This window comes from Talpa europaea, assembly GCF_964194135.1.
Source record: "Talpa europaea genome assembly, chromosome: 6".
Taxonomy (NCBI): Eukaryota; Metazoa; Chordata; class Mammalia; order Eulipotyphla; family Talpidae; genus Talpa; species Talpa europaea.
Genome location: NC_140072.1, coordinates 90,297,582 through 90,307,139, shown reverse-complemented (window position 1 = coordinate 90,307,139; position 9,558 = coordinate 90,297,582). Strand labels below are relative to the sequence as shown.

Here is a 9,558-nt window from a genome sequence, read left to right as displayed (position 1 = left end):
ATCAGGAAACTGGGGCTCAGAGAAGAATCTACTTTACCCCAAATTCCCCACATAGGAAGTACAAGGAGATCTTCTGGTTTTTGACTCAGTGAGTATCCCACCACTTCACAGCCTGTCTGAGATGAGACAAATGGAAGATATTAATAAAAATGCACTTTTAAAATTCTATATACTCACTGCTCTATTTTAAAAATACATTTCTCTTCAATTATGCTATGCTAATTAGCTCTACCATTTCCAGACAGTAATCTGTTATTGGGTGTTACTTTCTTAATTTAGCTGCCACTACCAAATCCTAATTTAGACTCATTCCTTTTAATAACGTCGACAGAAGTTGATGCGTTCTCATGTGCTCCACCATTCATTGCTTTAAAATCTGCGAGTCTAAAATGTGTTATATTCATTCCATCATATGGCTAGGAATCTATCCTCAGAAAATTCTAGTTTAGCTCTTCCTTTTTAACAAATTGAAAGCACATCAACCTGGTATTCTTACCTTTATGCCTACTCTGTCTCCTTTGATACACTCCCCTTTGTTGCACATGACTGTTCACCTAAGTTTCTATATTAAAATAACCCCTTCAGGGCCTCCCCAGTGGCACAGCGGTTGAGCGCTGGGTTGCGAAGCTGCCCGCAGCCTCTGCAGCGCCGGTTCGATCCCCGGCTGCTCCCCAGCCACTGGAGGAGGGTCCCGCATGGCACGCAGAACTCTCCTGCCACCCGCTGCTCCCCTCAGCAGCGTACTTCGGTCCTTCTGCCTGCTCTGCTCCCCTCTCTGGCTCTGGTGAATTCTCTCATCCTCCCGCACTTCTGACTGTACCCAGTGCTTTACAAATAAATAAATAAATAAATAAATAAATAAACAAACAAACAAATAAATAAATAAATAAATAAAAAGAAAGTAAAAAACTCTCCAAAAATTTGTTTACAAAAATAAATAAAATAAAATAACCCCTTCACAGATAAGATGGCTGGAAGTTACTTTCTAAACATGGCACCTGTATCCTCCAAGGTGTACTTACTGTCTCCTCTTGGCACCCAAGTGGGTAGTAGCTTTTCCCAGCCAGGAGTCAGTCAGTATTACTATCTACTATGGGTCAATTTACTGGTTAGTTGCAAAGAATACAAAGATGAAATTATCTCCACACAAAGGGTCAGACAAAAACAGACTTTAAAACCAGCCCTTGGAAACTGACCATAGATCTGAGGCATCTGGGAGGGGAGAGAGAGGAAGAGGGGCAAGAGGGAGAGAGCACAATGGACTGTGGTGAGGACTGTGGGTGCTTTGGCTGTGGGAGGGCTACCTACCTGAAGGAGAAATTCCATACTGTCAAAAAATTAAACGGAATGTAAGACAATAGTATTTCATTCAAAAATATTTAATATATCAAACCTCCACATTCTGGGAAAACTCTTACATATATGTGAGTAGAAGAACAATTAAATCAACAATCACCAAACACGAATGTCCATGCCTGGAACGTGGCCTGGTGAAGAGAAAGGCATCGCAAACATCCCTGTCCACTCCTGTTTCTAAGCACACTTTCTACCTTCCTGTCTGCTCCCAATCCCTCTTCAGGGATGCTCAGCTTGCTAGAGTGAAACTCTTCTTGGAAATCCTGGTTCTTGTTCTATTGATGCGAGATTTCTTATGATCTTGTCTTCCTGCTTGTTTCCTAATTACTGCAAGATCCCTGACAACTTTATCCACATTTACTTAAGCTGAGAGTTATGCATAAGTGAAAAATTTGCAGTTGAAAATCTGAATATTTTCTATTCAATAACTACTCCCCCTTTTGCTCTTTTTCCCAATGTCTAATACAATGCACAGGAAAGTTTATTTCAAAACTGTACAAACACGTTTAAGTACCCATGTCATTGGAAACTCGACTTTTTGCCTTTGCACCCCCTGCAGCCCCTGACCTGGTTAAGGATTCGAAGACGCTCTTGCTCACACCTTCGCCTCAGCACAACTGCGAACTGATCCGCGTCGCCATGGAGACGCGTCACAAAGCATCCGCGCGCGGCCTCAGCACCGGGTCCAGCAGGAGCAAGGGGCTCTACACGGCCTCTTCGGGTAAAGAATGGCATTGCCTGGGCTGGAGGCTCCACACACGTCTCAGTGTTGCTGCCAGGAAATTTCACCAAGTAAGGCTGGGGACAAGCCCTCCCCGCGGGGGCGGGGGAGGTTTTTTTTTTTTTTTTTTGTTTCGAGAGAAGGAGTAAGCTGGGGCACTGGCTGTGTGGGTGTTTAAGTGCGTGGGCCTCCCTCTTATGGGTGAAATCCAAAGTAAGGAAAAGCTGGGAGTCAGGGAGCGGGTGTTCATGACTTCCAGCCCTTCGCCAAACTCCTACCAAACTCCTCCCTAAACTGCTCAGGTGATTTTTTTTTTTTTTTAAACCACACCTACGGCATATCTGACTAGGAGGGGACAGGAAAAACTGACTAGTGCCTTCCCCAGAGATCAAGGTCAAAGGCAAAGAAGAGAACAGAGACAGCTGGAGTTGTGACCCCCACGCAGGATCTGGGAAGCACAGAAAGTATCTAACACAGGGAAGCCGCCCCCAAGAAGGTCTGCAAAGGACCTTTTGGCTGTGGCTTTAGCGCCCAGGCTGGGAGCAATGACTGGCGTTCAACTCGCTTTAGCTTTTGCTGGTCTTTCCTTCAAAATGATCTTGCATTTAGATGTAATGCCTTTAATACTAATCTTGCATGCAAATGCAGCAGGTTTACTAACCCAGCTTTTTGTGTCAATGGAGGGGAAAGTTGTCTTGTTGGATGCCAAGTGGCATGTTCACTGTGTAATTCCAGCACAGTGGCCTTTCTTGTGGCAGTAATAACTCATTCCTGCAGTCTGGCTGAGTAGTTGTGATTCTGCTGTGGCTACATAGCACTGGGAACTGGATACTTCAGTTGCAAGTATCTTAGAACTGTAGTCCCATGAGAGTGAATGAAATAAGGTATTTTCATTCCATTCATCCCCTTGTAAGTTAAGGATGAAAAACAAAAAATACCTCATTAGAACAAAAAATACTTATAATGACAAGTTTCTAGATAATCTCAAGGCAAAGTGGAGAGACAGAAGAGGGTGAACTTCCTACCCAGGATGACCCCCGCCCACAGATGCATCCCCCCATTCCTTTTGAATCTCCTCTCTTTCTATTTCTAGCCACTGTCTTTGTTTCTGTCCTTGTCTTCCCCCCACCCCACCCACCTTCTTATCTGGAAATGATGGTGTTGTCCACAACTTACTCTTTTGGGTTCATATCTTCTACATGAGCTGTCACATCCTGCCGTAGAGCTTCAGGTCTACACAACAGTGCTAACTATCAGATCTTTACCTCTAAATGGGACATTCAATTTTCAGACTAAAACACTCAACTGTATCACACAATCCCATTTGGATATCACAGAAGGCTCTCAGATTCAAAATGCACAAAATTTCACTCTTGTCCTCTAGACTCTGCAAGCTCAATGAAAAGGGTTCCAGATGCTCAAGAAGGGGGGCAGCTTCACTGACACCTCAGTTTCATCACCAGGACTCACTAATTCTACCTCCAAAATTCTCCTTCCTCTGGGTGTTTAAATATTCACATCTAGACTTGGGTCTTCCCTCTGTAGCTGTTGCTGTAAGTGTCATCTCGACTACAAGGTGAGACTGATGTGTCACTGTCAAGCTTTGGTTCAAAAATAGAATGAGTTGATGAGCCAACTGCTATTGAACTATTATCTTAAATGCTGATTACTTCCAAGGACAGCCATAAATTACCACAAACTGGTGGCTTAAAACAACAGAAATTTATTCTCTCACATTCTGAATGTTGGCATGCTGCTCCTCTTCTGGTGGCTCTAAAGGAGAATCTCGTCCAGCTGCTGGTGGCTGTGGGCATTCTCGACTTGTGGCCTCACCACTCCAGTCTCTGCTTCCGTGCTTCTCCACCTCTGTCTCATCTCCCATTGCCTCTCTATTATAAAGACATTGAAATTGCATTTAGGGCCCATCGGATAACCCAAGATGATCAGCTCATGTCAAGATCCTTGATTGCATCCGCAAAGACCCTTTTTCCAAATAAGGTACCATCCAAGATTCTGGGGGTTAGGTCAAAGATGTATCTCCTGGGGACTCCGTTCGTTTTACTACAAATGCTTTAAATTGATCATCTATAGTCCTCACAACAATGTTGTGAAGTTACAGTTATCAGATATTGTTAATACCTGCTTTATCATGTTATTGTGGGAATAAAATGAGGTAACATTCTGTGGAAACACTTTGTAATATGTGAGATGATGTACACACACATGTTGTATAAAACACATTTTATAATGTTTATAAAACTTATAATTGTGAACAACTCCAGAGATGTTAGCAAGGTGAGTGCAATAGGGCCTCTCTGCAGCAGGATATAGGAGGGCAAACTTGGCCTCACTGACCGATGGTGGACCATTTCTCCCCTGCTACACTCCCATTGACTCCTTGTCCATGTCCCTCTCAGATTTTCATACCTCATGCCACTTCCTCTGTAAAAGGTTTCCCTCCACATCCTCCTATGTTTCCTTGTCAAAGTTCTTCTGAACTAAGTCCCAGTTCAGATGCTACTACTCTGAAGTTTCTCCTCCTGCCCCAAGTGCCCTCTCATCTAAGCAGAAAGGATAGCATCATCACCCAGGATCCCAGGGCACAAGGGACATCAGCATATTTATAAGCTGTGCTTAGCGATATTTGTGATTTCATCTACTGGCCTGTGAGTTCTTTAAGGCCAGGCCAGGACCTCGTGGCCCACTGCCTAGCATGAGGTTTGTTCTTTGGGACAGGCTTAGGATTTGTTTGTACTTAAGCGGTGAATAGGAGATGGAAAAAAGAGCCAGGCAGACAGAATTACAGGAGAGGTAGCAAAGAGTTACAAAGATATTGAGATACTTACCCAAAATAAGGGCAAAAGAAACCCTTGACACAGAGAATGCATTGGAGACAGATTTTTAGACCATTCTGATTATAGATATTTAGTATTATTTCTGAAAATGTAGAAAACTGATTCTAGTATTATTTCGTTTTTACAACATTTGTCAATGGAAGTCAAAAAGCAAAATGAGGGCCTCCCCGGTGGCGCAGCGGTTGAGCGCTGGGTTGTGAGGCTGCCTGCAGCCTCTGCAGCGCCGGTTCAATCCCCGACCCGAACGCTGGTCGAGGGTCCCACATGGCGCGCAGACCTCTCCTGCCGCCCGCTGCTCCCCTCAGCAGTGTACTTCGGTCCTTCTGCCTTTTCTGCTCCCCGCTCTGGCTCTGGTGAATGCTCTCACCCTCCCACGCTTCTGACTGTATCCAGTGCTTCTATCAATCAATAAATAAATCTTTAAAAAAAAAAAAAAGCAAAATGATACTTGACAAAGAAGAGGTGTAATAAGGAAGATTATTAAACACGAAATTAAAGAAAGGTAGACCAGAAACTAAGTGTGTGTCCTTATGTTTAACTCAGGTGGGTTAGAATTAGGAAGCAAGAAGACACTTCTAGGTCTGCACTTATGTAACGAGAGGGAGAGAAAGTCTGGTCTCAGATCCTAGAAGCAACCTGTTATGTCCCCTGGCCCTGCAGCTTTCTGGAATAGGCACTCAGCAACAGAAGGCCTCCAGGCTCCAGTCTGTTCTTAAAGGAGAAAAACCCCAGCCCTGGGAACGCTGAGTTGTGTAGCTCGCCCCATGATTTACTGGGAGGTGCTGTCAGGGACATGGTATGACCAGGGCATTTAATGTAGGTAAGATCTGAGTTAGGTTCATGTTTTATGTCTTGGGGAAAAAGGAGAAGTGTTGTGCTATCTCTGTGTGGAGGATTTTTCCCAATTCTTCCAAGAGTGAAATGCAGCGATTTTGATCAAGTTAAATGAAGCCTGCCTTTAAGAGCAGCACTGTCTCACTTACGTCTCCCACTTACTCTCCCACACTTGAAATTCTCTTAACAAAGAACATTTAATTCTGCTACTAAAATAAAATGCTTTAATGCATAAAATGATTCCCAGTAAAGCAGGAGTGTGACAAGATAATTCTCATAGAGTGGTGTCAGAGGGCAGACCAGGAGTCTGTAACCAGAGAGAGAGAGGGGCATGCAGGGGCTTGGCTGTGGCAGTCTCTAGGTGTAGGAGAAACTCAACCAGTGTGAAGGCAACTGGTAAATCTTCACAGATAAGCAGATCCAGCTGCCTGGCTGGGCTCCCGGAGCCTGTTCAATTAATCAACGAGACCTGGGCGGCAGGGAGTGGGGAGGACATGTGGACGTCAGCAGGAGAAGGGCAAAGATGAAAGGTATGGTCTGTTTGCTCAGGCCTCTCCATGCAAGGCAGTGGAAGTCGAAGAGGTATTTTAGATACTTTACAGCAATTGTTTTTTGAATTCATGACTGTGAGCAAATGCCAGCAATGAGGTGACTGACTGCAGTGTCTAGAGGTCAGCTAACAACCCCCAGACCAGAGTTTAGCCATAAAGGGGACATTTAAACCCAGATTCTAATGAAATGTAAAAAGCAACAGGTAGGGCCTCCCTGGTGGCGCAGCGGTTGAGTGCTGGGTTGCGAAGCTGGCCGCAGCCTCTGCAGCGCCAGTTCGATCCCTGGCTGCTCCCCGGCCACCAGAGGAGGGTCCTACATGGCGCGCAGACCTCTCCTGCCGCCCGCTGCTCCCCTCAGCAGTGTACTTCGGTCCTTCTGCCTGCTCTGCTCCCCGCTCTGGCTCTGGTGAACTCTCTCACCTTCCTGTGCTTCTGACTGTACCCAGTGCTTGTATAAATAAATAAATCTTAAAAAAAAAAAAAGATTCTACAAATATTAAAAAAAAAAAAGCAACAGGTAACTGTTGGCTATGACAAGGGAAGGATGACTGATTTAAATTTGAAATACATATTCCCAAGAGATTTGGTGGCACTCTGTCACCAACGGAGGTTGGCTCAGATCAATGCTAGCTGTGGCTAGCGTCTACCTGATGGCAAATTCTCTGTCCTTGCCCCCCTAGATCCTACCAGGAGCATTAGCCTTAGGCAGCCCCTTCCTCCCCTGTAAACGCTTTCTTCCTGTGGCTGTTAGGATGCCGCATACTATCCGTGTTCCTCTCCTCTCAGTGACTACTCTGCCTACTACCTTTACTGGCTCCTTCATCTCCCCAACCTCTGACACGACCCCAGACTTAACTTTTGGACTTCATCTCCTCTAACTATGCTCCTTTGCCTGTTGATCTCATCCACTTTAAATAACACCAATGCCACAGAATCTTACACAGTTAATACAAACATGAATTAGAGCTATATCCAATGAGTTGGGGGGGTTCCAAAAAGACACTATTGTCACGGTAGAAGAAAAGGACACTGTTTAATATGAGTGCATTTTTGTAAAAATGGTGAGAACTGAAGCCTAATGTGTCAATGTATTTGCATATGCATATATAAACCTACATGTGATTATAGCAGCAGGTGTAAAAGTAAAAGGTACAGCTGTTAACATGGTGTAGGGAGGAAAGGAGAGTGATAATACAGAGAGGAAGAACCAAGGAATAGGTGTCCCGGATAAACCTTGACATGTAAAACATGAGCCCTGCTGTATAAAATCACCTCATATGTTCAATATGTCTAATACGATACATGAAAAGCTGGTCACTAAAACATTAATAGTGAGCATCTTTTCAATGATAGGATTTCAAATGAACTTTCTGCTTTCTATTTTTATGCATTGCTTGAACAAGAATTTTAGAGAAAACTAGCATGTATGTATTCTTGAGAAAAATAAGAGACCTGCTTTTACTAAGGGAGGAAACTCAGAAATTAAATTGAGCTTTCCCTCTCTCCTAATAGAAGGCACAAGCTTCCCTTTATTCCTTTAGACTCTAAATCTGATCCAAAATGTTTTTCTCTGGCAAAATCATTGTAATTATTAAAACAACATTTGATCAAATTGTGCTGGTTTGCCACATTTAAAACTGTTCTATTATGCTTTAGCAGGTGATACCAACTGGGATTCCTATGCCACCACGATGAAGACTGCATTCACACCCAAGACAGGAGCAGTGCCTGCCTTGATTCGGTAGATCTTTATTTGAGTCAGGTTGATTTACACATTATAATCTGTTCACCTGTATTCTATTATTCAGAATCCAAAGACAATAAAAAAAATAATCACAGAAGGCTTACACAAAATGCATTCAGTTAGGACCTATGGCATGTGCAGCTCTCCTCCGAGCATCAAAGAGAGATCCCCCTTCCAACAGTATCCAAACCTCCAAACTAGGGAAATTAATGTGGATTCTTCATAAAGTTATAAAGCATGCATCATGCTTTATAATAGCTTCAGCATATATGTCAATAGAATTGCACTGCCTAAAACACTGTGTATGAATTGAACCCATTACCTGATACATAGTAGTAGGCAGTCAATGACAATTGAATGAATGAATGCTATCACTTCCATCATCAATACTAGTCTTGGAAGCTGAAGGAAGGTGCAATCCCCTTCCTTCCTTACCCCCACATCTCCATTCATTGTTTGCTAACGCAACTAGGCTTGTAACTTCTCCAGTTCCATCTGAACTGAGGGTCGTGGTAGCCTCCATCCAGTGGATGCCCCTCTAAGCTCCGGGAGGGGTGAGGGAGAGTGGGACCAGGAAAGCCATGCCGTCTTTCATTGGATCAGTTGTGATGGGAAATGAACATGGGGCATCTTCACTAACCTGTGTTTACTCTGTGAATTGTTTCCAATAAAGAGGATCTTTTCACCTTAGAAGTTCAAGTTATTGAGAAGTCAGATGAAGTATTGGGAGACAGTGGCTGCAGAGTCAGACAAGGGTGGGTTCTTACTCAGCTCTCTGCTTTAACCCTTATCATCTCTGTGCCTCAGGCAAGTAACAAGCTACCTGTGCTCAGATTTATGGCTGGTGAAGTGGAAATGATGACGCAGCCCCATGGTGGTGGCTCTGAGCACAGAATGAAAGCACTGCAGTGACTAGCACAAAAGACTTACTTAAAATGTTTTCATTAATTTTCCCCACAGCACAATATATGACAGATTTCCAAAAAAGTGCAGGGGCTGCAAGGCTTCTGATTTCCGAATTACTGTGTATCCCGCTGAGTTGCATTGTATCCCTTAACCAGGAGATGTATCATCTGACAGTAATGATTATACCAGCTTCCCAGACAGAAACACAGTCTAAAGAAAGAAACCTTTGGGCTGAAAGCCAAAAACACATGGGTGCTTACTGAGTCTAGGTCAGTGGTCTATAAATTCACATTTTTTCTCTTCATAGGAAAGTTTTAAATTAAAATAGCTGCAAAAGATAAAATTCCCATTCCACCCTAAATATTGATATTTTAAAATAAAATTATTGAGTCATTTCTTTAAATAAAACCAATGGGTAATTTAAACACGTGATCGAATTGAGAACACAATGATCCTTTAAAAAAATACAGAAACACACCTTTTAATAGATAATTTATTTCATTCCTAGTGCTTCTTGAATGCCTATTCCCACACCACTTCCTCAGCTGAATTTTACCCTGAGGTAATATGTTTAAAAGCAATTTATTGATC

At 43.3% G+C, this 9,558-nt stretch overlaps 1 protein-coding gene across 1 annotated transcript in view; it reads left to right on the top strand.

The window, feature by feature from the left end:
• Positions 1–1,872: 1,872 nt before the first annotated feature.
• The window catches only part of TEX26 (testis expressed 26), a gene marked incomplete at both ends in the record, with an annotated part of 32,530 nt that continues 24,844 nt past the window's right edge, over positions 1,873–9,558 (top strand). Inside the window, 2 exons of the mRNA XM_084234882.1 lie at positions 1,873–2,077; positions 7,977–8,058. Of these exons, the coding sequence (XP_084091008.1) occupies positions 1,873–2,077; positions 7,977–8,058 (287 nt within the window). The remainder of the gene's footprint in view (positions 2,078–7,976; positions 8,059–9,558) is intronic.